At 42.1% G+C, this 27858-nt stretch overlaps 1 protein-coding gene and 1 long non-coding RNA gene across 3 annotated transcripts in view; one reads left to right on the plus strand and one right to left on the minus strand.

Annotated features, from left to right (window-relative positions):
• LOC146505184 (tenascin-N-like) overlaps window positions 1–26392 on the plus strand; it is a 31727-nt gene extending 5335 nt beyond the window's left edge. Inside the window, exons 2-6 of one of the 2 annotated variants that reach the window (XM_085182776.1) lie at window positions 12903–13380; window positions 14532–14677; window positions 14820–14949; window positions 15373–15489; window positions 23843–26392. In XM_085182776.1, coding sequence (XP_085038902.1) covers window positions 13272–13380; window positions 14532–14677; window positions 14820–14949; window positions 15373–15489; window positions 23843–24105 — 765 coding nt within the window. In that variant the 5' untranslated portion in view covers window positions 12903–13271 and the 3' untranslated portion in view covers window positions 24106–26392. Of the gene's footprint in view, window positions 1–12902; window positions 13381–14531; window positions 14678–14803; window positions 14950–15372; window positions 15629–23842 lie in introns of those variants that run through there. The other variant, XR_014877582.1, reaches the window with a different exon arrangement.
• On the minus strand, window positions 16192–24216 carry LOC146505185 (uncharacterized). Its single transcript, XR_014877583.1, has 3 exons — window positions 24101–24216; window positions 23861–23997; window positions 16192–16527 (listed from the first exon to the last, which is right to left on the minus strand). It is a non-coding gene; the product is annotated as an uncharacterized LOC146505185 (long non-coding RNA).
• Window positions 26393–27858: the final 1466 nt, after the last annotated feature.

A 27858-nucleotide genomic window follows, 5' to 3' on the forward strand; every position in this document is an offset into this window, starting at 1 on the left:
AAACAAACAATAAAAGGCAAGAATCGAGACGAAATTGAATTACGTACCGAATAACCCCACGTCATGAAACATGAGCAGGGGTTCATAGGAGGCTTCCACAGCTATGCCCTAAAAACAATATCCGTTTACCATCAAGTAAGGTAATGCACACACTACGATGGGTAAACACCTACCAGCCGCGATGGAGGCTTCAGAATAATCTCTGCCACACCAAGGGGAAGTCAGGAGACCAAAAAGGAGATCTCAGGTAAGCGATCCAGGAATGCTCACAGGGCCACTATTTATACTAGCGCCCCCTAATGCGCCAGGCTGAAAGTGGGTGGAACCAAAGAATAACATTCCTCCTGCCACACATGATTTTATTCTTTTTGTATCGCATGTTTTTAGTGTGTCATTCTACGTTGTTTTAATCCACTGTGGATTAGCTGGGCATTGGAAAAATTAGCTGATAGTGATCACATGTTGAGGCATAGGTGTGTCCAGAGGTGTCCTTTCAGCTGTTTTATAGGTCGTATTAAAAGGAAGCAAGCTGAGCACTGGAAGGAGAGAGGCCCTAGATTGGAAGAGGAACGCATGAAGGCCAGGTGGAAAAGAGGGAGCCGCTGCGTGATCGTGGGGGGTGCGACGCCTCGTCTGGAGACCGGTCAGCGTGATGTGGTGACCCAGTCCCGACAGCAGGAACGGCGACAGTAGGAGACAACGTGTGTGATTGACATCAGGGCAGATGTATACCACTGCCTGCATTTGTCAGTAGCGTCTCACTGTTGTTCACTGGGTGCAGCCGTGTTGGGAGAGGGTCGCCATGGCTATAAGCCAGGGCAGCTTCCGGGATGATGGTTCTGGCTCCTATTTGTTTTTACTTACAGGTGATGACGTGAGGGGAGCCGCGGTGGTATCGAGTGACGGACTCCAATGCAGAATGCGAACTGGGCTGGGATGTGATGGGCCCAGTGGACGGACGAGACTGGGACAGGAGGCTCCTCGTCTGCCTGACACGAGGCTGGCGTGGACCCCGCTCAGCAAGAGGAATTTCTGTCCAGCTCAAGAACACACAAGGAATATTCGTCCTGGGTTGTGGGACTGGGTGGGATTTCTGTGCATGAAGAGAATTGTATTTTGACCAGTTTTAGAATAATCTTATCCAGTCTCAGTGGGAATTTTAGCATATCGAGAAAGTTTCATTGTATACTTTATTTCTTAGTATCTGGTTTGTTTTATTCCTGCTGTCCACCTCGTGGAATAAACATGAATGAAACAATACTTTCCTGTCAAAAACAATATTTTAGTCAGGGCTAGCGGAAAGTTTCATATATATCATGAACATCTTTCCTCTTTGTCTTCCTATAGTTTAGTTTCATTTTCTTACCCCAACCGGTGGAGGCAGATGGCCCCTCCCTGATTCTGGTTCTGCCGGAAATGGAGTTTTTCCTTCCCACTGTTGCCAAGTTCTTGCTCATAGGGGGTCATTTGATTGTTGGGGCTTTCTCTGTATTATTGCACAACCTTTATCTTACCATATATTTCAAGTTTATATGTTGTGAATTGGCTTGATTTAAATCAAATTGAACTCATTCAATTAAAACCAAATATAACTTGTAATCCAATCTATTCAAATGTAAAGTCATCTCACTCAATTTGGACTAGCACTGAAAAATACACTGACATCTTCTGTTTCCCAATTAACAGATCAGAGGTTGATGTTTTATTCATGACTCAATACTTGAATGGTTTTATCCTGTTTATAAATAAACATTTAAAAAGGACATTGCTTCATTGTCTACAGTTATTACAGTTAATGATTAATCAAAAAAATGGCGGATGTAGCAGGTGGTGGTGCAGACGTAGCTCCGACTTTCAAACGGTCACGATTAAAACCAGAGATATATAAAACAACTGATGGAAGGGTAATTGTAGAGGATGAACTACTTAATTTCCTTGCTGTAAAAATCAAAACTTTAAGTCAGGATGAAATTGTGTTGTTGGCCACGAACACATTTGAATCCGAGGGGATTGAAGCCTCCAAGAAAGTTTTGTTTGAGCTCTGCTCCACTACCTCACAGCGGTGCGTCGGATATAAAGGACAGCATAAAGACGCCAACAATATTAAACTCTGTCTTAAAGTGCTGAATGAATGTGGGGAGAATATCCCAAGATTTGTATCTCATCACCTGGATGATTTGCCGCCTGTTACATACTCCAGCATGGATGTGTGTTGTCTACTACGGCGAATGGACCAGCTGTGTGCTGAGGTGGGTGCTTTAAAACATGTAGTTAAACTACAGGCGGATGTCTGCGAGCAAGTCATGACCAATGCTGTGGAGGTCGACCACCGTGTGACTGCTCTTGAGTGTCGGCCTGAGGTACCGGCTGAGCCTGTTACGCTGAATGCTCAGGGGTCGGGGACTGCTTCCCACTTTCCCCTGGGGAAACACGCAGAGGAGCGGTGGGGGAGTCGAAGTAAAGGCGGCCCGCGCGGAAGGCAGGAAGCCGGAGCTTTGGCTGCTTCAAGGACTGGGACAAGCACAGTGTCAGCGTTTTGTCCGGAGATGTTGCTATGTGGTCAAGATCGGGCTCCGACGACAGCCTCAGGTCGTAATATGGAAACTACAGCAACAACGGAGGATCCCGTTGAGACAGTGCTTTCTACATGCTCCCCACAATGGAGTAAAGTTGTGAAAAATGGCAAGCCTCGTCACAAGCTGGAGAAGGTTAATTTGGGTTCAGGAATGCATGCTGTTACCACTGGACACAATAAGAGGCCTGGACCTGTATCGATTATTGGCACTGGAGCTGTGAGTACAATCAGAACTGTGAAAACTAAATAGGTGAGCGTGTTTGCCACTAAATTTGCCCTGCATGTAGATGCAGAAACTCTTGCTCTGTATTTGAGAGAGAAACTCAAAAGAGATGTGACCTGTCAAAAAATTGCTGGTAAACGTAGCAGGTTCGGCTCTTTCAAGGTTACTGCTGAATGTAATGATGTGGGTGAAATGTACAATCCTGAACTCTGGCCTGAAGGGGCTCTGGTCCGGCGTTTTTATGAACCTCGTAAGACCGGTACGGTGGTGCCAAGCTCAGGGGATCCAGCAGGGGAGATAACTGCGCGTTCTGGTACCAACGTATCAACATGAAGATGTCTATTAGGATATTATCTTACAACTGTCGTGGTCTACGTTTGGGACAGAGTGCAGGGGACAAAGCTCGATGGATTGTAGTGGACAGTCTGCTTGCAGAATGTGACATTTTATGCTTGCAGGAGACATGGTTTTCCAAACAGGACCTGGGAAAACTTAACTGTCTAAATGCAAGTTTTTTGGGAGTGGGGGAATCAACTGATCTTAGCACAGCTATAGTCAGAGGCAGAATACCTGGAGGGGTTGCTGTGCTCTGGGATAAAAAAAATAGACCCTGTGATAAAGCCCATTAGACTGGATGTAGACTGGTGTATTGGTATACAATATACACAGAACAATAGTAGTTTTATCATTCTTAATATTTATACTCCCTATGAATCTTGTCAAAATGAGCAAGAATACCTCAGTAGGCTGGCTTTTATTAATGCATTTATTCAAGACAACGATACTTACCGCATATATGTTTTGGGTGATTTTAATGCTGATCTCACAGACAGCAGTTCTCGGTTTGCTAACCACTTAACTCACTTTTGTCAAGTTAATAATCTTATCTTGTCTACCAAAGTGTTACTGCCTGCAGATAGCTATACATACATAAGTGAAGCCTGGTATAGTACGTCATGGCTGGACCACTGTATCTGCACAGCTGATGGACATGCAGCTTTAGCAAACATGACTATTAGGTATGAGGTAACTGTGTCAGATCATATACCTTTTGGTTTTACTGTGAATGTTGAACAAATGCCAGCAACAACTGGAAATAATATTGCTACCAGTGTAAAATTAGACTGGTCAGCATGTAGTGAAGATGATTTCTTAGCTTATCATAGTAATACCGATATACATCTGAACAACATTTCTTTGCCCAAAGAAGCTATTTTGTGCAAGGATGTCAAGTGTAAGAATGCTGTGCATAAACATTTACTCTGCTCCATGTATGATGATATAGTGACTGCTCTGTATGAAAGTGGTATACTGCTTGATAAACAATATAAGCATAAGAAACCTAACATCAGACCTGGCTGGAAAGAACATGTATCCATGTACCATGATGAAGCTCGCATAGCTTATAAATGTTGGGCCATGGCTGGAAGACCTAAACAAGGCCCAGAATTTGAACAGAAAAAATGTGCGAATGCCAGATATAAGTACGCTGTTCGCTTTATAACTAAAAATGAGCAAATGCTGAGAGCAGATTCTTTGGCCAGGAAAACGCTGTGTAATAATATGGCAGATTTTTGGAAAGAGGTGAAAGCTCTTAATAACTGTAAACCATCTCTACCATCAACTGTTGAAGGTGTTTCTGGGGCAGATAACATTGCAGCATTATGGAGACAGCATTACAGTGCGTTGTTTAACTGTATAAAAAGTGATCCATATGAGGACAATCTTGACATGAGTAATGACACAATAAGTGTAGGGACACATGAAGTATATGAAGCCATTCATAGGTTGTCTGATAATAAAGCTTCTGGTTTGGATCACATCACTGCAGAACATTTAAAACATGCTAGTTTAAGGCTAGCTCCTCTTTTAGCACTCTGTTTCACTGGGTTTATGATTCATGGCATATTACCAGACTCAATGCTGTGTATTTTACTGGTACCAGTTATGAAGGTCAAAGCTGCAAAAGTGAGCTGTTTGGATAATTACAGGCCAATTGCACTAGCCAGTATTTTATCTAAGGTGTTAGAAAGAATCTTGTTTGACAGAGTTAGTGTGTTCATCTCTTCTCTGGATAATCAGTTTGGCTTCAAACCAAAGCACGGCACTGACATGTGCATATATGCACTCAAGGAAATAGTCAGTTTGTATAGGGCTAAAAATTCATCTGTCCTCATGTGTTTCATTGATGCCTCTAAGGCTTTTGATCGAGTGAACCACAGAAAACTTTTTGATAAATTGAAGACACGGGGGGTTCCTCAATACATCGTGAGGATTCTCTCTTACTGGTACGCTCATCAGAACATGCAGGTTAAATGGGGAAGCAGTATTTCTGCCCCCTTTGGTGTCAGCAATGGTGTCAGACAGGGTGGGATTTTGTCTCCAATTTTATTTAATTTATATGTTGATGATTTGTCCATACAGCTGAGAGCCTGTAACACTGGGTGTATATTAGGTAAAACATTGATAAATCATCTTATGTATGCAGATGACCTGGTTGTTTTTAGTCCAAGCAGTGCTGGATTACAGGATCTTCTTAATGTCTGTACTGAATATGGTGTGCAATATGACATTGAGTACAATGCTGCTAAAAGTGCTGTTTTGATATGTAGAACCAAGCAGGATAAACAGCTAAATTTTCCTTTGTTTAAACTAGCACAAAAAACTCTTGAAGTTCATAAAAAGGTGAAATACCTTGGTCACTTTATTACTGAGCAAATGAATGATGATGATGACATGTACAGACAACGATGCAAGCTCTATGTGCAGGCAAATACTATTGCACGCAAATTCAGCTTTTGTTCACTTCCAGTTAAAGTGGCTTTGTTTAAAGCGTATTGCACACCGCTATATACTGCCCCCTTGTGGTCATCCTACAAACAATGTAGCATGCTGAAGCTGCATGTTGCATATAAATGATGCGATGAGAATCCTTTGCAGGATACCTAGAAGTGGTAGTGCCAGCCAGATGTTTGTAGCTGTGGGTGTTTGGACTTTTAAAGCACTTTTAAGAAAGTTAATGTTCAATTTTAGAGAACGACTGGATGGTTCGAGTAACAGCATAATTTTAGCACTTACAGATCCGACAGTGAGTGGTTCCCGTTACTCATCCAGTCTGAGAAAGCACTGGTTAAAGTGTTTGTGTATTTATTGATTTATTTTAAGTAATTGTGTTTTATGTATATTATGGTTTTATATTTTTACAAATGCTTTATATACTTATTTATATACTTATATATATTTAATGGTCTATACCTTGTGTTGGGGGTGGGTGTGTGTGTGTGTGTGTGTGTGTGTGTGTTTCTGTCTTGTTTTTATGGACATGAAGTCTGCCAATAAAGATTGAATTGAATTGAATTGTCTGATTCATTCTTTGTCTGTGTCAGTCCTTAATACACACACATGTATACAATAATTCTAGTTGCCACAGTCTCCGGAGATCCTATGCTCTGTTTTCTTATACTTTTCTTCACTGCCCAATAAAATGTACATTTTTGTAAACAATGACTTGTTTTGGCCTATTAAAAAAACTGTCTCCATATGAGGACGTACTTGAAGAGAAAAAGTCACCACTTTGCATTTTACAAATCAAGTAAACAAACACGGGGCTGTTTATCATATAACTAACTTTTAGGTCTGTGGGATGGAAGGATGGGAGCTTTAAATATTGTGCCTCCATAATTATTCTAGAGTCTTTACAATGTTCAGCCCCTGCTGTGATTTGGTGCTACATACATAAACTTGGAATGAATTAATCCACCTGTTCACAGGAGATCACAGGAAGATGACACCAAACATCAGAAGATCTTATTGTGCGCCACAGTAAAAGGGTGGTTTCTTGGGGCTAAAAGCACATAATAAACTACAGCAGAAGCTCAAATAAAGCAGGAAATAAGCAGGCAGCACTTGATCTGCTAATGCACATTTCCCACTTTTATTGTTGCCTCATTCACTAACAGTTCAGTGGTGCAAGATTACCATACACAGAATTAGGATATCTGCTTGACACATCTATGCTGTACAGCGAATGGATTATAATTATTACAAATACAGTAAACATATTTACATTTTAGTTCAAGCTCCATACAACATGGATATTTACAAAGTATGAAAATGAAACCGGTCTGACAAATAATAAACAGCATTAATGACGGTTTTTTTTTTCTTTTCTTTTGGTGAACAAATCTGAAAGGGGGCGGGGTTAACTGATATTAATTGTCTGAGGTGGAAAATATCATGGCTAGTTTTGTTTGAAAGGCATCAACAGAAAAACACACACAGATGTATATGAGGTACATTTGAGACTTGATCTGTGCATAGGTGCATCTTTGATGTGCAGCTCAGAGATCCACAATCCAACACGTTTCTGTTTCTCTGACCGTCAGGCTGGCTGACCCGAGGTCACGTCAGAGCTTTATTTTTCATCTATATGTAACAGACAGTTGGTACCTCTCCTTCCACGCATTTCATACAACACAGCAGACAGACTGCTGGTTGGTTGACCAGAGTTTTTCAATACCTTTCTGCATTAACACATCTCGAGAGGCGTAGGCGCCAAAAAGTGAATCCGAAGCCAAATGTAGCAGCTGCAGCACGGCACACAGAGCAAATATTTTCATGGGGTAGTATCAGAAATAAGACCTTTGAATATGTAGTCCCTTTAACTTCTTTCCTTCTATTAAACCATTCATTCATTCTTTTTCCTTACGTCCTTCTATAACCTTTTCACTGTGTTTTCTTTGCGTCTTTACAACAAGAGTGTAAAGTTAATAGCAGTAAATGTCAAGGCTTTCTGATTCTCAGTGAGATAGAGCGAGCTAGAGGAGCAGAGAGGGATGTGTTAAATGAGGGTTAACTACCACACTCATCCCAGAACAGACTAACCCTGTTAGTGAGTCAGTATTTTACTGACTCACTAACTGACACTGGCACTATCGGGGGTTTAGAGGCGGCGTATGTACACAGATTGAGGAGGATCTAAGTATGACGTGGATGACAGAGGAAATCGGGCGTGGCCCTCCTGTCAAAGTTCCATAAAGCCTTTGAATGAAAACAAACGTCGTTGTGACAGTGATGTACACTGTCTTGTTGGTACATATGTATCAATCTAATAAACTTAAACCTACACCATCCTCCCTATTCTGGTATTCTAAACAGTACTTAGCCGAAACCCAAAGACTGGTTGAGTTAACTTCCTGAACGATCTACAACATATGGTGGAAACCTGAAATTAAGACAGAGAAGACTAGAGGTGAGACATGACCATTACTGAATATTAAAAATAATAAATGACAGATTTAGTGATATTTTCATAAACTATTTATTTACCACATCAATAAACAGCATGGCAGGGCAAAATATTTTTTCTAACATGGCAACCTTTGCCACCGTGGCAGCACGGTGGTTAGCACTGTTGCCGCACAGCAAGAAGGTCCTGAGTTCAATTCCAACATCAGGCCGGGGTCTTTCTGTGTGGAGTTTGCATGTTCTCCCCGTGTTTGCGTGGGTTCCCTCCGGGTACTCCGGCTTCCTCCCACCGTCCAAAGACATGCAGCTTGTGGGGATAGGTTAATTGGATAATCCAAATTGTCACTAGGTGTGAGTGCGAATGGTTGTTTGTTCCTGTGTGTTGGCCCTGCGACAGACTGGCGACCTGTCCAGGGTGTACCCTGCCTCTCGCCCTATGATAGCTGGGATAGGCTCCAGCGACCCTGGAAAGGATAAGCGGAAGTGGATGGATGGCAACCTTTTAAAAGTGACAGAAAGACAGGTGAGAAAGAATAAAACTTAATTGACTTTTTGATGGCATTTTACACAAAGTACTGGTACAGTATCTAGAAAATGTGGGAAAATACTGGCATCATGTACAGTACTTTCTTCTGAAGAAATTATGTTGGGACCCTGAAAAAAACTTACTATGTACAATAATGGATTTCTATACATTTGACATCAGATGAAAACTTTGGTTGTAAGATTCGGATAATTATTTATTAAAAGCTAGAAATTTTAAATGAGAATAAGAAAGAAAAGTATTTCTTTGTGCCCCCCTTTCCCTGTTAATGCTCTACCTGGCCTTTTTATGTTTCCCTCTCACCAGATAACCAGCAGCTTTTATGGCTCCAACAAACATCAGCTGATACTAGAAAGTAATATTAAATCAATTCTAACAACAGCTTATCAAGTTTAAAGGCGCTTCTGCTGTTTAACACGACCTCCGCTAGTTTCCTCTTTCTGGCGCAAAGCGGGAGATAAACAAGCAAGAAAGACGGGACTTGCGGCAGAAACGCTGATCAGCTGATCATTGATCAGTTTCATGATTGAAGTAGCAGCAGGAGAGGGAGGGGGGAGAATGAGAGAAGAAGAGGCAGCTGACAGCGTAAAGACACAGAATAACTCCAGCTTTTTGTCTTTTTTTTAATTGTAGCTGAAGTATGGGACAAATCCGTGTATTTTCAGCTCAATACGAAACATGTAATATTAACTCTGAATACCAGAGGATTTTTTTACAGGATGGTAGGCAACTCTACTAACTAACCATATGAATAAAATAAAGTTCACCAGTAACATCATAGCACCCACCCAACTGTATAGAAACTCCATCATGCTAGCTAGTACACAGTACGAGTTATTGTAACTGACTGTAAAAAGTTAGCACAACGAAAATAAACTACACCTAAACTTGGTTTGACCCAGATAGACTGCAGGTCATAACTTCTTACCTGAAGCTCATTTCACCTGACAGTCGGACCCGCGGCCTCCTTGGGTCTCTCCACCTCCGCCTCCCCTTTCCCCCATCCACCTGCTGGCTTCCACCACTTGCTAATTTTACTGAAGCTGTGAAAGCTCCACCACAGCCACTACCAAACAATTGAGTTATTTTTACACGTCTGCCAGCATCTGTCCAATCCGCCACCTTTCACTGTTTACACAGTTAAGAAAAAAAGACAACAACAACAAAACATCGGCCCATTTAAAACGAAAAATTACCATCGGCCCACCCGGCAAATACCCAGTATGCCCGATGGCCAGTCCAGCTATGCCCCACAGAAAGACTGAGGCCCCGCAGCTATTTTTTGGTAAGTTAAATGTGTTTGTGGCCACTGTCCTTAGCTAGGTCCTGAAATCTAGGCAGCTAAGATGAGAAGTGGGCTCTTCGGGGAAACTTGTTTTGTAAAGTTGGTTTAGCTAATCCGTAGAGGCGAATGACTTGAGCGTGACTAAAGAAATGATGAGAAAAGCACTGTGTTGCTCTTTTGTCCAGTCATTGATGCTAGCTAAGAGGATGTAATAAATACGTAATAAAGGCAAGATAACAGAGATGAAAAAGGAGTGGTTGTTGAGAATAGGGTTGCCAACTCCCTGAGAAATAAATAAGGGACACCTCGTGGACAGGGCCGGGCGACCCAGTTGTCTTCACCCTTCCCAGTGTGGTGAATTTTTTAGCTCTTTTTTTGTGTGTGAAATTATTTTTTTTAACCATTTGACTTGAATTTGATTTAAGTAGATGCGTATTCTTTGTGATATCAACACATGGGAAACAAAAATCATTTAGCCATTTATTTTTAGCTCAAAATGACAACATTAACACAATAAAACAGGTCTCTTTCTTAAACAGAAGCCTGTCATGCTTAACTTTTGATAATAAAAGTAAATCTTTCTTTAAAAGAACTCTGTCCTGCTTAACTTAAAATTATATAAATTAATAGAAAACAATAGAAAGAAAAATATTCTTATAACAGTGCACATTTAGTGCATTTAGTGCAATTGGCTTCAGCAGAGGCATTTTTTCAGCTTTTGCTCCCGTTTGTAAACCCACTTGTTCCCATGATTACGCGTCATAACTCATCATCATTATTCATCTATGTATTACTTTTATGTATTACTCATCTATTTGTTGTAATCATCTATCCTTGCAGTTGTTTATTACACAAAATAAATTATATTATCACACTTCTGGCCACATAGCGCTGATATTCACTGCACATGCCCATTTTAACCTTAACCAGAGGGTTTAAAAACAAACAAACCAGTGTTTACCATATCTGGTTCTGCCGTGGCCTGGTAGACAAAAATTGGTTAAGGGTTCCCCGAGCTTTCACGCCCCTCATGTTCTTCATGTGCCCACCATTAGAAGCACGCCTATGGAAAAAGTGCGCCGGCACACAGTGCAGTGCGCTTTATAGGTGTTATCGTGCACTTTTCCAGCCAGGTGTTTTCCTTTTCCCATTCTTCCCTGCACTTTTGCAGCCTTTTTTTCTTTCTCTGAGAGGAACAAACATTGCTGGTCTAATGCCTGGCTCACACTGTGCGATTTTTGGCCCATTTTGAGCCGATTTTTGAGTCGTGCGACCAATTTGGTGATCGGCCCGATTTTGGCCTTCATCGTGCATCGTGTAGTATACGTGGGGTAACGAGAAGCGATTAACACCTCACGACCAGCTCCCGATCATCAATCGCTCGTGAGGGTGTCACCGCAGCCGCTCACACTGCTCACGCGCAAACACGTAAACGTCGGTGAAAAAGACGGAGCAGCACGGCTGTGCAGCGTGTGATCTGGACTCAAGCGATGGAGGCACAACTTGTAGAACTTTGGAAAGCTCATCCGAGCCTTTTCGATGTGGCATCACCAAATTATCACGACCACAACAACCGTGAAAATAGTTGGATTTACATTGCTGCTCAATCACAGCTGCCTGATCATGTTTGTCATTAGTAATTTAGCAAAGTTGATGGTGGTGTGTGTCTGTGTGAGTGAAAGACAAAGAGGGAGAGCGAGCGACAGATTTTCTGTTATAACCTTCATTTTATGGAGGCACAGTGTGACTCAGGTCGCATCAGAGCATCGGGCGGTATAGTGTGAGACCTGCATCGTGACCTACGAACTTATAACCCATGCGAGCCAATCGTGCAGTTTGAAAATCGCAGTGTTTGCCCAGCTTCAGATGTACTGTCGTCTGAGACTTGCACCGCAGTGTCGGCGTTTGTTTCCCTGTTGGCCATGCTTTTTGTTGTGGTCATCTGTTGTCTTCCGGTATTTTCTCCGCAAGCGACCTTTCCTCAACCAATGAGATGAGCGGTAATCTGAATTGTCATACTCGAATTGTCATAAGTGTGCTGTCAGCTCATTGGTCACAAAGCAGGGGCGGGGCTGGGAATTATGTTTTCAAACAAAGCGTTAATTACATTAAAACTTATAGACTACTTTTGATTCTCACTGTATTACGGGACAAAGTGCGTCCCTTATTAGCTCAATACGGGACGTGTACTTTTGTTTCTAAATACGGGACGATTCCGTTTTTTAAGGGACGGTTGGCAACCCTAGTTGAGAAATAAGTGGTGTGCAGGCAAAAAAAAAAAAAAACAGGTGTGAGTGTGTAAAATTTGGTGAGTATTTGAGTGCAAAAATGTGTGGTCTCCAACTAATGGAAAAAGCTGGTCACGCGATGTGCACGTAGTGTTCTTTAAATAGAAGAATTTTTCCCGTTCTCATAGCCCGTCATGTGGCGACATGTGGCGGGCTAGCAGGTTAGTAACATACAGGCCCGGGTTCGAGCCCTCGGTTCACCTGGCTCTGTATGTTCACCTGCTAGGGGGAGGTCCAGGCAGGTGATCTTGGAGTGAAAATTCTAAGGGATGAACCTTGTTCATCCTGGGCTTCCCCTGACTTTTTTGTTTTCTTTCTTTTTTTTCTTTTACCTGCCAGCAACAAACAGACCTCCTTGTTGTCATGGCTACCAAGGACCACTCTTCTTGTGCCAACAAGTCATTGCCTCACAAAACATTATTTCCTATGTTTCCCTGTGTTTTTTTTTTTTTTTATCTCTTGTGTTTTAGACAACAAAAATAAAAGGAAAAGATCTACAGATTCAGGCTTTTCTTTACCTGTGGTAGTCGCGTAGAATGACGTCACTGACACTGGTTTAATATGAAAACAAACTTTCTCAAACAAAAAAAAAAGAAGAAGTGGGTCGGCGTGTCATCTTTACCCAGCACCATACATGTTTTGCCTCACATTAAAATTATTATTTTTCCTTTTCAAAAGTAATTCAGAGAGAAAAAAACAGAGAAGTCAAATATATCAAATTTGCACTAATTCTCTGGCAGGTTGAAGCACAGACAGGCGCCAGTTCGATACTCACACACTCACTCACTCCAAATCCTCTCTGTAGCTTCGGTCTGCTAGGGGGATTCCTGGTCTGCGCAGGGAATCCCGATGTATTTTTCTTTTTTGGGGTGTTGGGGCCTTTATTTATAAAGCTGGGACTATCTCCGTTGTCATGGCTACCAAGAACAACGCCAGCTTGGGGGAGAGCGGAGAGCGATAAGCACAGATTCATTCATCCTTTCTCCACTTTCTTTTCACAGCTGCTGCAGTGGGAAACACTGGGACTTGTGTGGCTATGCAGTTTTTGCGTTGTTGGGAGCTTTTAAGGACCAGCCTTGAATTTTACACATTTGATAAGTGAAGACTGGATGTTTAGTGACGAGAGCTGGGATAATCTGGACAGAATCTGCAGGCTGCATCTCCAAATCAGAAATGGCTTTAGATCTGACGCTAGCAGACAGGCATGCATGTCTCAGGGTGATTACACACTAACACATTGTGATTAATCACACACATTTGTATACATTTTATTCACAAGATAAAAAAAAAAAAACACTATACAAAATGTGTTTTTGTGACAGGCTGCTAGTAACAAAGTGCTTAAAGATTTAAAATTGGTTCTTTCCCAAGTTTTCTGTTATGTGCACACACATTCCTCGACTTAGGTGCTTTTTAGTTCTCCAATAATGGTCAGTGCAAAGTGTTTACACAAACAAAAAACAAACAAACAAAAAACATTACTCAGAAAATGGTCAGGTACAAGAACTGGACTAAAAAGGAGTGGAAAAACCAGATAATGTCCAAAGAAATACTTCAGCGTGTGGCTCACGACTTTTGCACAGTACTGTAAATGTTATTAATAATGAAAGATGTCAAAATGTAGCTTTCTCATTTTTAAAAAATTCCCGTACACATTATTCTTTTCTTCTAGTGAAGGTGCCTCCTCCTTCTGACCTTAGGGTAACTAATTTCTCAGACAGTCAATGCTAATGTGCTAAGTCACATTAGCAGCAGTGTTCAGCCTAAAAAATACACAAGTTAAAAGTCATGCATTTGAGTCATGCATCCATATTATTTGTTTATTTATTAAATTATTTTTGAGACACTGTTAGTTGTTAGAAGCCAGTGTTTTAATGATAGGACATATATGACAGTAATGAGACAACCTAAGATATCCAAGATTACCACAAAAACACAAATACAATCACAGAAAGCGTGTTTGTCTCCCGTTAGTCTTTAGGCCCAGTTACCTTTTACTTTTCTGTGGTCAGTAGCCCTTCATGTCATATTCTGTCTCTATGTGCAATATAGCATTACTAATACAATAACCTGTACGTAAATGAACTTCATTGTGTAATTGATGGCAGTTGTCAAAGTACTAGTCACTTAAAGGTTAAATTTCACATCTAAATTCTCATCTTTGAATAACTAGAACTCTGAGCTATGAAATAAATGTAGTGAGGTTAAAGTATCAAATCAAAGTATCAAATTCTCTGTTATACTTTACATTTATTTTCTATAAAAACACTTTGCTCTGCTGCCAAAATAATTTCCTCCTTTAAAGGAACAAAGTGAGTGTTAAGTGTCGTTAGCTGTGGTACTTTATCTCTTCTATGATGTTGCTGCAGGGTCTGGTGGAGGCCCAACCAGCCTCACGGTTTCTGATGAGACTGCCGTCAGCATGGTGATCAGCTGCGTACCTCCCAATGCTCATGTCCTCCAGTATCACATGTCTTACATGGCTTTAACTGGAGCTGATAGCCAGGATCACACTGTGAGTGGGTTGTAGTCATTACATCTTCACCTCTTCTGGGCTTCAGCCGGCTGTCATGTGTCAGAATTCCAGAAATTCCATAAGTCCCAAAACTTTAAATGAGTTCTGACTGTGTTGGGATGATAGTGTTTGTTGTCTACAGGTGCTGGTCCCTGGTGGAGAGAAGCAGGTGATGCTGGAGTCACTGCAGCCAGATACACGTTACAGCATGTTAGTCACCGCTGAGTACCACAACAGAGAAGGAGGCAGCGGTTCAGCTCAGGGCAAAACTGGTGAGTCAAACAAGGAAAGATGCCAAGACAGCTCAAGTGCAACTTCCAGTTAAGACCGACAGGCTTACATGCAAAAAGTGCAAATGTCCCATTACTTTACCCTTACAGGAGGACATGCATACTTTAAGGTTTCCACATATAGAAACATCAAGGTTTTTGGGCAGTATTGTTTCTACAGCAGTACACGTACAGTCATTTTGGTCCAGAGACACAGATTCCTTTCTCTGCATAATGATGGGTTCTCTGAACAATGAGACAGCAGCCAGCACAGGTACAATAACAATACTGCTCTTGATACTTGGTTGGAAGTTCAAAAATTACTGGGTGCACTGTGTCTGTGTTTATTGTCCATGCTAGTGAGCAGATGACATTCTTTGGCTTTGTGTTTTTTGTTTGTTTTCTGGCCTTTTTCTGTCTCTCTAGACACTTTGTGGGTAAGCAGTGCAAGTGTGGTCAGGTCAGACCACTCCAGTATCTGTGTGTCATGGAGACCAGTATCTGCCGTTGATGGATATCCTATTGTAATCCGGGATGTAAAAGGTATTCTGTAATCACGTCTACAGTGATGTGAAAAGGTGTTTGCCCCCTTCCTGATTTCCTAGTGTTTTGCAAATGTATCACACTTACATGTTTCAGATCATCAAACTCATTTTAATATTAGACACAGATAACCAAGTTAATACAAAATGCAGTTTTTAAATGATGATTTCATAGATTAGGGAGAAAGATTATCCAAACCTCCCTGGTCCTGTGTAAAAACAAATTGCCCCTCTTGTTAAATCACGAGTTAACTGTGATTAACCAATTTTGGAAACCTCAGTTCAGTGTTACTAAACACACTCAGGCCTGATTAATTGCAGACTTGTGAATCAAGAAATCAGTTAAATAGAACCTGTCTGACAAAGTGAAACAGGCTAAAAGACCTCAAAAAGCAACACATCGTGTCACCAGCCATCCTCCTGGTCCTCAGTGTTAATGCCCACTTAACTGGGTCCTTCAGTGGAAAGGCTCAAGCAGATGAAGCCTAATATAACAAGACGAGACTGACAAATATTCTATTTGAATGTTTAAAAAGAAAAATATCACAGTATCTAAGCTTTCACTGAGCATATACCTGCATCAATGATGAACTCTCAAGGCTGAAAAGTCCTGGCCTCGGTCAGCCACGGTCCACTCACATGGCTCACATCACCAATCCCTGACTGCTTGATCATAACAGCAATTGGGCTGCTGGGAACATGACGGTCGTTCTTCTTGATGTTAACAAGGTTCTCACCAATCTCTCTGGGAACAAACGAGATTCCTAAGACAGACAAAACAGATGTTAACAACGCTTATTCTTGTGTGTGCATGCAGCCCGTTTCAGTTGCTCCTGCTTCTGTCTCCACGCTTTAACTTTTATTACTTTCCCCCTCTGTCTTTTACTTATTCTGATGAGTCTCATTGTTTAGCAAACTTCTCACTTATCAGACGGACGCTCACCAATGTGAGCGTTACGCAGCATCTTCAGCAGGCAGGGCTCCTCTGGGCCTGAGGGTGTTGTAAGAGGGGCTGTCAGCTGGCTGAGGTCAAGCTCTCCTATTGTTCAAAGATTTTGAATTACATTACTTTATTATCTTTATTCAACTGTGATAATTGTTTATGTTTAAGCCTTATTTGAATTGCGTAGTGACGCCTGTATATAGCGTGTCAGCAAAAACAAAGTGTCTGCTCAAGTTTAGACAAACACCCACATGTATTGTTTTAACCCACTACAAGATCGTTAATCAACTTGTTCCTCTTCGTCTTGCAAGCTTGCATCCTGTGCAGCCTCGCATGCAAGCAGCAGATAAGAAGTTGTTTTTTCCTAACTTGTACTCCACCCATGAGTGTTACGTGAGAGGGCAGTATATAATAAACTCTGAGTAAATGCCTGGTGCGCTTTGCCTGCTCGTCCTTGTAATTGACAGGACTAGTCAAGCATTCGCCCATGTACATGTATTAATTCTGAGTCTGTGATTCTTTGCTTCCAGAGGTTTTTCTCTCAACATTTCTTGGTCCTCCGAGCCGGAGTTGGAAAAAGCAACTCCATTGTTGTGACTCCAAACCAGAGATCTACCTGTATCCTTTCGCCGTGGGGGCCCGCACCGAAGACAGCCTCCCTTAGGAAGGGGTAAAAGTCCTGAGGCGTAAATTCGGATTCAGGCCGGTGTTCTTATTAAGCGGTCCACGGCGCTGGGATCCAGTGAAAGACCTCAAACATAGACGGAGAGATCTTGGAAAGGTAAAAGAATCCACTCAATCACACTCGCATAAAACGAAAATAGGTTTCACCCGCCGGAAGGGTTTGACAGTCTAATCCACTGTACGGATTTCTAAAAATACGTGTAATAAGGTTAACCCACTGTAAGGGTTCATAGGACTAATCCGCCGAAAGGATTGTAAAGTAAAACACGTTAAAGGTCTCACCCGCCGTAAGGGTTTAGGAGTGATCCGCCGTAAGGATCTGCGCGACTGTGTATAAATGTCTGTGTTTTCTGTGTGTCGGAAGTAAGTTAAATTTTTTGACAGCACATTAAGTTGCTGAACTACTTCCATTGTTACTGTCTTTTTATTTACTGTAAGGAGCTCAAGTACTGGTGACAAAGTGGAAAGGTTGGGTTTCATCCCATAAAACTGGCACCGCTTCGTGAGTAGCGCGAAGTAGAAGGGCGTGTCAGCAACCACCCCCGCGTCTCGTGCCAGAGACGGCCCTGCAGTTGTGTGATAATGGGTAATCAGCCCACCAAATTCACTGCTGACGAGCAGTGGTTAGAGAAAAAATGTCCAGGCGCCGGATAAATTAGTGTTTGTAGATGGAGAAATTCTAAGAAAACAAAATGTCCCAGCTGGAAGGGAAAATGCAACCCCTCAGCTGTAATTCAGCTAAAAGAAGCTTTAGTAGAGGAACTAAATGACACAAAGAACTTAAAAAAGAAAGGTAGACGTGCACAGGAATTGCAGCTTCATGCAGCCTGGGAGGAGTGAAGTAAATAGACGTCAAGAAAATAAAAATAAAAAACAGCAACAGAAAGATAAGCAATCAAAAAAGCAAGATCCCCTTATGGGTGGAACTCAAGCTGTGTGCAGTCACCCTCCACCCTATGCATCAGCATCACTTCCTGCACCAACGGCAGTAACGCCTCCCATTAAAACACACAAACCCTTTCTGTACACAAGACCCTAACCCATATGCCACTGTACAAAGTATGCTTAAAAAGATGACCTTAAGGGAAAACCCACAAGAAAAGATAAGTGGGGACCCCTCAGGGAGAGACATTTTTGGGGACGAAGTAGACCCCCCAGGCCCCAGCGGTGTCTTTCCTATGATGGCAGTACCCAATCCGAGATATGGTCAAAGAACAGGAGGAACTGATGATAATCCCGTAATAGATGAACACCAACATTTAATGGTTTACCGCCCGTGGTCAAGGGAAGACAGACAGAATGTTTTAAAAGATGTTCCCCCACTGAATGAAGGTTTTGAGCCCTGGAGAGCTGCCGTAGAACTGATTAGAATACAGTGGTATTTAAATGGTCATGAGATGTTACAAGTATTTCAAGATTTATTAGGTTTAAAAATAGGGACAGTTCACGGAGATTATACAGGCACAGGTGCAGACAGTCATTTCTCAAGGAATTGCAGGTCAGGGACAGGAAGGCGTCAGCATGAGGATGAATGACTAGAGGATAGAGAACAAGCTGAGGAAAGTGAGGAAGACACAGAGGTGTTTAATGTTCACCAATTAGTTTCACAAGCTGTAGACAAACCTGAGATCACAGTACACGTTAATGGTATGTTATTGAACGCACTCTGTGATACGGGGGCGTGTAAAACAGTATTCAATGTGAAACCTCCACACCTTAAATTCTCCGATCAAACTATGATAGTAAAAACAGCATCTGGACATACCATGGTACAGCATCTGACCCAACCACTATTAATAGTACATAGGGAAAGCGGCAGACAGTGCAAAGTTCAGTGCATATATGATGACTCGTGTCCAGTCACTCTTCTAGGAAGAGATGCGCTTACTAAACTCAAAGTAGGCGTAGTCCCGACTGAAAATGGCATGCAGGCCGAACTTATGCTTTCCACTGACATTATGTCACCTGAAGAAGGTGTAGAACAACTACCTTATGTATGCAGGGGACTGGGCGTGCCACATTATTATTGGACACTAGATTTGGATCCATTAGAACCCTTGAAAGAACTAGCTTTGAAATACTTGCCTGCAACTTCAATCACAATGCCACACAATCAGTACCATAACACCTTATGGTTTAAACAAAGTCCAGGCCCAGATCCACTTTATGACGCACGAGTTCACAGGCTAGGCCCACAGAAGGTAATACTACAACATCTCTATGTCACTCAATCTGGCAACGCTGTGTGCTCTGTGATACAACCCAAAGCAGTGTTAGAGGTAAACAGAATGCCAAACCCACATGTCTCTGTAGCACGCAGTCCAGCCACGCGCTGGAGAGATTTGGGAAACGTTTTGTCCCAAGTTGAAAAGGACAGATATGAAAAGACTGAGCAAACTGAGGAAGGGTGGTTTCAGGGTCATAGAACAGGATGCATGAGAAAAGCTCTAGGCTGGGTGTGTACAGCGCAACCTGTCACACACATGTCTGACAGCACAGATGACTCAACAGAATGACTGACTTTAGCTTTAGAAGATTTCCCAGAACTAGGTACACTGCCTGATTATGAGAAACCTTTCCACCTGCATGTGGATGGAGGACAGGGTTATATGAAGGCAGTACTAACACAACCATTCGGTGACAAGCAGCGACCACTTGCCTTTTACTCCTGCAAGCTAGACTCTGTCACATCAGGCCTGCCCACATGTGTTCAGGCCTGTGCAGAAGCTGCTGAGGCAGTAAAAAAGTGCGCTGACATTGTGTTAGGTCACCAACTAATTATTAAAGTCCCACACGCGGTAACTTCCATTCTGTTGCAAGGCAATCTATCATTCCTGACCCATGCTAGACAATTATCCTACGTTGGAATTCTATTGTCACAATCACATATAAAAATTGAAAAATGCGGATTATTGAATCCTAGTACGCTGCTACCCACACCAGAAGATGGCAATCCACACTGCTGTCTTAAAACTTTAGATGAAGACACCAAACCACGCGCTGACATTCACAGCACGCCACAGCCTGGTTTTACTGACATTTTTGTAGATGGCTCAGCATCCAAAAATAGCTTAGGTCAAAACTGCGTAGGCTATAGTGTCACTTCAGTTGACAAAATAATAGAAGCGAAACCGCTCGCTTCCTCTTACTCTGCACAGTCTGCAGAGCTCACAGCTGTGATTCGCGCGTGCGAGCTTCATGCAAAACAGAGTGTAAATATACACACTGACAGCCAGTATGTTTTCTCTGCAGTACGTCATTTTGCTAAAATCTGGCAAAACAGAGGAATGGTCACAAGCACTGGCCAACCTGTACAACATGGCAGCCTTTTGAAAAAATTACTGGAAGTAATAACACTGCCAAAACAATTAGCATTGTGTAAGTGTGCTGCCCATCAAAAGGACAATTCAGCAATTACAAAAGGCAATACTTTTGCAGATGCAGCAGCAAAAGCAGCCGCACAGACATCTACCGACGTCATGTTGACTACACAAGGTCCAGAAATACCATTGGACGTTTTAACAGATGAACAAAAACAGGCACCACTCGCTGAACAAAAGAAATGGCTAAAACACGGTGCACAATTAAAAGATGGCCTGATGTACTGCAACGGGAAACCTATCCTGCCTAAATCCCTACACAAAACAGTGGCACTGGTGACACATGGGGTTACCCATGTGTCAACAGGAGGGATGATACAGATAATTAACACACACTTCTTTACTCTAAATTTTGAAACTTCAGCAAAACTTTTTGTAAGACAATGCATGATCTGCCAAAAACACAATTCACAAGGCAATTTGAGGCCAAAAAGAGGACACTTTCCAGAGCCTCCACATCCATTTCACACAATCCACATGGATTTTATTGAATTAAGTGAAAGCCATGGATCAAAATATGCCTTAGTGATAATTGATGTATTTTCAAACTGGACAGAAATCTATCCAGTAAAGAAAGCAGATGCAGTCTCAGTAGCAAAATGCCTATGTAACCATTTCATCCCAACATATGGCATTCCAACTCTGATAAGATCGGACAATGGAACACATTTTGTAAATGATGTAATCAGCAAAGTCTCTGAAGCATTAGGATTCAGCATAAAGAATCACTGTGCTTATCATCCACAGAGTGCTGGCTTAGTAGAAAGAACTAACGGCACCATAAAACAGAGACTCAGGAAATGTATGGAGGAAACAGGAAGACCATGGCCTGAATGTATTGGCCTAGTGAAAATGTGGATGAGACTAACACAAGGATCTAAGAAACTCACACCATTTGAAATCATTCATGGCAGGCCATTTCCACTGCCCATAACAAGTGAACCTATCGCTAAATCTGTAAGAGAAACCACGCTGGCAGAGTGGATGACAAAACTGTTAGAAAATAAAGACATTGTTCTGAGCAATAAGCTGCCGTATGAATCCTCTCCAGTCTCTTGCAGGTTGAAGCCAGGCGATTGGATCCTGATAAGGGTGCTGCAAAGGAAGAACTGGAGCTCTCCCCGTTGGGAAGGCCCCTACCAGGTGTTATTAACAACACCCACAGCTTGTAAAATCACAGAAAGACCCTCTTGGATCCACCAGAGCCACTGTAAGAAAGTGAGTGACAATCTAACCTAAGACGCCAGCACCCCGACTCTCAGAGGTGATCTACAGGTGGAGGGAGGGCTGATCGGGTAAATCCCGCCCTCTACTTCTCGCCTGTAGTCTACTCACCAGAGGGGATTTGGTGTGCCAGGTCATCATGAAGCACTTCCTCATCATCATCCCGGCCCTGCTGCTCGCAGCATGGACCCTGATGCACCTAACAGGGGACCCCACGACCGCACTGCACAAGAGAGCATGGTCACATGACAATTCACATTTAACTGACATAACGCAAGATCACATCCACCCATGGATGAACAATGCATGGTACCGGTATGTTCATGACGTCACCAAGGCAGGTAACAAGGACGGTGAATGCTACATCTGTTCCCACATGCCCAGAACGGCACAACATGCCACACTGCATGGTAAACCTATGAACATGACTCAAGTAAAATGTGCAGCAAGCTTCGCTAGTATTGGCCACCAATATTCTGGAATTATCCTAAACCACAGCAACCCCCTTGCCATAGGACTCCGCAAAGGCACATGTGACGAGCTGTTTTGGATCAACTTCAATGTCACAAGCAGGAGCGCCTCAATGCATTTCCCTGTGTTCTTGGACAACCCAACAAAGTGGAACCATAACATTTGCTATCGACAGACAAACGGAACCAGAGCCCTTGGAACCACCACAAACTGAAGGGACAGTTACACACGGAGACGGAGCTCCCGTAAAAAACAACTGTCCGTCTAACGGCACATACTGGGTACAGGGAATGGCCTGGTTATGTGGACAACGCGCATATTTCGTACTACCACCTGGCTGGACAGGTACGTGCGCTCCTATATTTATATCAGATCACACCTTTAAGGTCTCTGTGGTAAACAACAGCATGTCCAGCAGAAGGCGAAAGAGAGACACTGATGACATAAAACCACACGACCCAATATGGGGAAGCGACGTTCCAGATGAATTCAAAATATGGACTACAGGACAGAAAGTTCTCCACGCCCTTTTTCCATGGATAGGGACTGGAAAACATGCCTTAAGAATAGAGACATTAGAATATTGATTTGGACTGTTCTTGAATGCATCCATGAAGATTAATAAAGGCCAAAATGACGAAATAAAAGCAATACGAATAGTGGTGATGCAACACAGAGTAGCCCTAGATATGATTTTAGCAGAAAGAGGTGGTTTGTGTGTCCTTTTCAATAACACTTGCTGTACCTATATACCAGACAATGTGAACTCTGAAAACATGACAAGCGCTTTACGTGCACTCGAACAGCTTCAAAAAGCTCAAAACGCTGATTATGTTATAACATCGTCCACCTGGTTAGATTGGCTGTTCGGAGGTGAGTGGCGACAGAAAATTATTGCTATGCTGATAGTTGTTGGCATTTTTCTTTTACTATTTTGTGTATTTGTTTTATGCATAATCCCATGTATCCGCTCGATGCTTTCCAAAATGATAAGTACATCACTTGCAGTCTATGTCGCAGTGCCAGAAGACGACGTTAACTATGACAATGATGATAGTGATGACTATGATGTAGACTCTGATACAAGTGTTTAAGTTACCTGTAAAATCAGCAAATGCATTTTATGACGAACTAACTGAAAATACATGTTGTAAGAAGTTATGTTCTGATAAATGATATGTATTTTGCTGCACAATTCAAATTTGCTAAAAACAGGAGGGAATGTTGAAAGATTTTGAATTATATTACTTTATTATCTTTATTCAACTGTGATAATTGTTTATGTTTAAGCCTTATTTGAATTGCGTAGTGGCGCCTGTATATAGCGTGTCAGCAAAAACAAAGTGTCTGCTCAAGTTTAGACAAACACCCACATGTATTGTTTTAACCCACTACAAGATCGTTAATCAACTTGTTCTTCTTCGTCTTGCAAGCTTGCATCCTGTGCAGCCTCGCATGCAAGCAGCAGATAAGAAGTTGTTTTTTCCTAACTTGTACTCCACCCATGAGTGTTACGTGAGAGGGCAGTATATAATAAACTCTGAGTAAATGCCTGGTGCGCTTTGCCTGCTCGTCCTTGTAATTGACAGGACTAGTCAAGCATTCGCCCATGTACATGTATTAATTCTGAGTCTGTGATTCTTTGCTTCCAGAGGTTTTTCTCCCAACACCTATGTCCAGTGGAATATCTGCAGCAGAGCCCGCCTTCAGTGAAGTATGTTGGCTGGAAGGCTTTGAGGCCCGTCTTTGCCACTCCAGGGTCAGAGACCTTCACCTTGTTTGGATGACAGCCTGCTCCGACATTCATCTGTGGGCACAAACACCAAAACTCAAGAGACTTTTCAGTGAGAAGAAAAGGCAAACCTTGCATGCCAGAGTGAAAGTGAGAGAGTGTGTGAGTGCATACTCACCCTGAATGGACTCTCAGGGATGTTAACGTCTCCCCTGGAGACCATCACAGTGTGCTTCACAGGCTTACGTGGGGTGTGGGTGCAGGTGTATGTGCTGTTGCTATTATCCTTAACCTGGACATCCACAGAATTGACTTCACCATCCTGTGCAGAAGACGAGGGATTATAGTTCAATCAGATTTAACACACCGTATTTTTCGGACCATAAGGCGCACTGTTGATGAACAGGTCTGGTTTCATACATGAGGCGCACTGGACTATAAAACGCATTAAGCGAAACAAAACAGCCAGATAAGATAAGTCAAACCTTACTCAACTCTTTCTTCTTGCTTCCTCCACTTCTGTACCATTGATTCATTGATGTTGAAATCTCTCGCAGCTGCTCTATTCTCATGTTCTACTGCGTGACTGACAGCCTTGAGTTTGAAATCCGCTTCGTCAGCATGTCTCTTAACAGGTGGCATTTTGGGGTCATTATACACACACAATACAGTAATATTATGTTGAAGCACAGTACGTATCCGCGAGGCTCCTGACTATGTAGCCGTAATGCTCCGACAATCCATCAAGCGGTGCGACTTCGTGGCTTACCAAAGTCGTACTAAAACATTTTTTGACAGATTTTTGAGCGCCGTGTATTACATAAAATCGGTTCAAGGTCAGTAAGCACAACCAGAATTCATACATAAGGCGCACTGTCGATTTTTGAGATAATTAAAGGATTTTAAGTACGACTCATAGTCCGAAAAATACGGTACATACAATATATTTAACATATTTGTGATCATATATACAAAGCCAGATATACCTGGGCTATAATTTTCAGAGGAGCTTTTCCTCCTTGCTTGGCATCAACTGTGAATTCAGTGGGTTTTCCAACAGCCAGACCACTGCTCTGAAGGCCTGGACCGTACGCCTTAACCTAGAGAAAACTATTTTAAACAAACAATTAAAAAAGGAACAAGTCAAAGATCTACTATAGCCAAAAGATCATTTACAGACTATAGCGCTGTGAAAAAATATTTGCCTCTTTTCTGATTTCGTATCTTATTCCATATTTGTCACACTTACACGTTTCAGATCAATCCATTTTTAATATTAGACAAGAATGTCTAATATTAAACGGCAGTTTTGAAGGGGAAAAAGCTATCCAAACATACTTGGTCCTATATGAAAATGTAATTGCACCGAAAACCCGATACCTTGTGTGTCACCTCTGACACCAAGAACTGAAGCAAGCGTTTGGTGCTAGAGGTCACATTTTGAGTTTGTGAAGATATGTAAGGTAGACACACGTAGTTAGCGGCAGGTGTGTTGTTGATCAGGAGGAAGCAAACAGTTTGTGACCTCTGTGCTGCTATGTTCAATCCTGGAAATAAAGAATCTGAAGGACAAGATGAGTAAGGCTGGAGTTATTGGACTGTATCAAGTTTAATAAGTTCATGCATACCAGTGACATCGCGTCACCCCCGCCAACGAACACCCCAGTGGCTTCAAGCCTAGGCTTAGCCTCTACAGGAGAGCTTTCAGCCATGAAAAGTGTGTCCATCACAAGCCCACCACCACCATGATCTCAGGTCTTGAGGCAACAATCGCGAAAACTAATCTTAACTGAGAGTGTTGGATGTCCTCATTGTTGCAGAGCACATGGACAACATACTCACCTGGTTCTGTGGGCCAGCAGCTTGTCATCACATTCAATCCTGGTCTGAGAGAAACTTGAAGAGAAATAGAGCAACTTCAGAGAAGAAACTGAAGCTAATCAGCACATGCTTTCAGGATCCCCCTTGTACCAACATTGTCTCCAACAGCCTCCACCACAAAGTCAGCAGATTTACCAACAACGCCTCCTTCCAGTCCAGGACCCCAGGCCCTCACCTTCTGCTGGCCAGCCTCAGTGCCAATCTTAACCTCCATGGGACTAAACAGAGCATAGAATGATCAGTCACAATGGCAAGTTGGAGTATTCCAGTCATTGTACTGTTTGCATGCCCACGTGTAGCTGCGTGGAATATGTTCCAGGTGTGGTGGGGTAATACTCAAATCCATACACACCATTGCCAACTTCTTTCCATTTACACAGACCCTCAAGACCCTCTGTGAACACAGCAAAATGCCTTTGCATTATTTCTTTTAATCAAGTCTTATCTGATCATTTTAGGAAGAAAGAAAAAACAAGCGTCCCCGGTCTGTTTATAGTAAAACCAAAAACGATAAATTAACAATTCACTTTAATCATGCATTAACAATTTGTTGGCTGCTTAAACAACATTAAAAAAAACAAACAAACAACATAGCTCAGAGTATAAATCCCTTTGAGGCAATAATAATTTTAGGTTACTTTACAAAAGGAAAAAGGAAAAAAAAGTACATTTTAAAATCCCTTGTTTATGGACATAATTCTTCCTGTTGGACACAAGAAGCAGACTCCAAAAAAAACTTTGAGGCTCTGCAGAAGTCTGATTAGGCTGCTGTTCATGCAACTGGCTCACTGTGGTGTGATAATAGTGTACTTCTTGCAAACAGTTTGCAACAAAAAACTGAACGTCCTTCACATGATCCAAAGTGGGCCCTTCAAACAGTCCAGCACCTGGAACTGTTTGTGTACTTAATAATATACTGGTGAGCTTCTCTAAGTTACAGTAGCTTGTGTTAGTATGTGTACACAAGGACATAAACGTTCAATGATAAAAAAAAACCACACAGTATTATAAAATTGTAAGACGTCATCAGTTGATGCAGTTTAAGGACACTTGTTTCTAGTTCATGACCAAAGATTCTTCAATTAATAGTTTAAAGATGACCATGAATGCACTGCTAACTGCTCTTCAACCTTATAAAAATCAACATGCATTTTGAGTAAGAAACACTTTAACAAAACCAAAAGCTTCACTGTGTTTAGTGATTTATGTCTAAAAAAAAAAACAGGTTCAGTTTGTAACTGAGAGGGCTTGGTGGCGCTGAATAGACTATGTGCACGTTAGCATATGCTACTCCTGTGCGGAAACGCCTGTGGGGAGCTTTGTTTCCGGTGTCCTATTCGCGCCTTGTTTACGGTCCAAAACAAGTTAAGGAAATGAACGATGCCTGTTACCCACCAGCTGACCGGGTGGTCACTCGGGTTAAACATAATATATAAAGTTGTACTGACAAAAAATAACCGACTACACCACCAGGTATTATATGAAAAACCATAAAGCCTTTGAACTAAAACAAACGCTTTGTGACAGTGATGTACACTGTCTTGTTGGTATATATGTATGATTTGTATCACCTTTATGTTTCCCTCTCACCAGATAACCAAACCGATATCATGGCCAGCAGCTTTTACAGCTCCAGCAAACATCAGCTGATACTAGAAAGTAATATTAAATAAATTCTAACAACAGCTTACCAAGCTTGAACGTGCTGCTGTTGTTTAACACGACCTCCGCTAGTTTCCTCTTTCTGGCGTAGCGGGAGATAAACAAGCAAGAAAGACGGGACTTGCGGCAGAAACGCTGATCAGCTGATCATTGATCAGTTTCATGATTGAAGTAGCAGCAGGAGAGGGAGGGGGGAGAATGAGAGAAGAAGAGGCAGTTGACAGCGTAAAGACACAGAATAACTCCAGCTTTTTGTCTTTTTTTAAATTGTAGCTGAAGTATGGGACAAATCCGTGTATTTTCAGCTCAATACGAAACATGTAATATTAACTCTGAATACCAGAGGATTCCGTTTTTTACAGGATGGTAGGCAACTCTACTAACTAACCATAT

The sequence above is a fragment of the Neolamprologus multifasciatus genome, chromosome 13 (assembly GCF_963576455.1).
Source record: "Neolamprologus multifasciatus chromosome 13, fNeoMul1.2, whole genome shotgun sequence".
Classification (NCBI taxonomy): Eukaryota; Metazoa; Chordata; class Actinopteri; order Cichliformes; family Cichlidae; genus Neolamprologus; species Neolamprologus multifasciatus.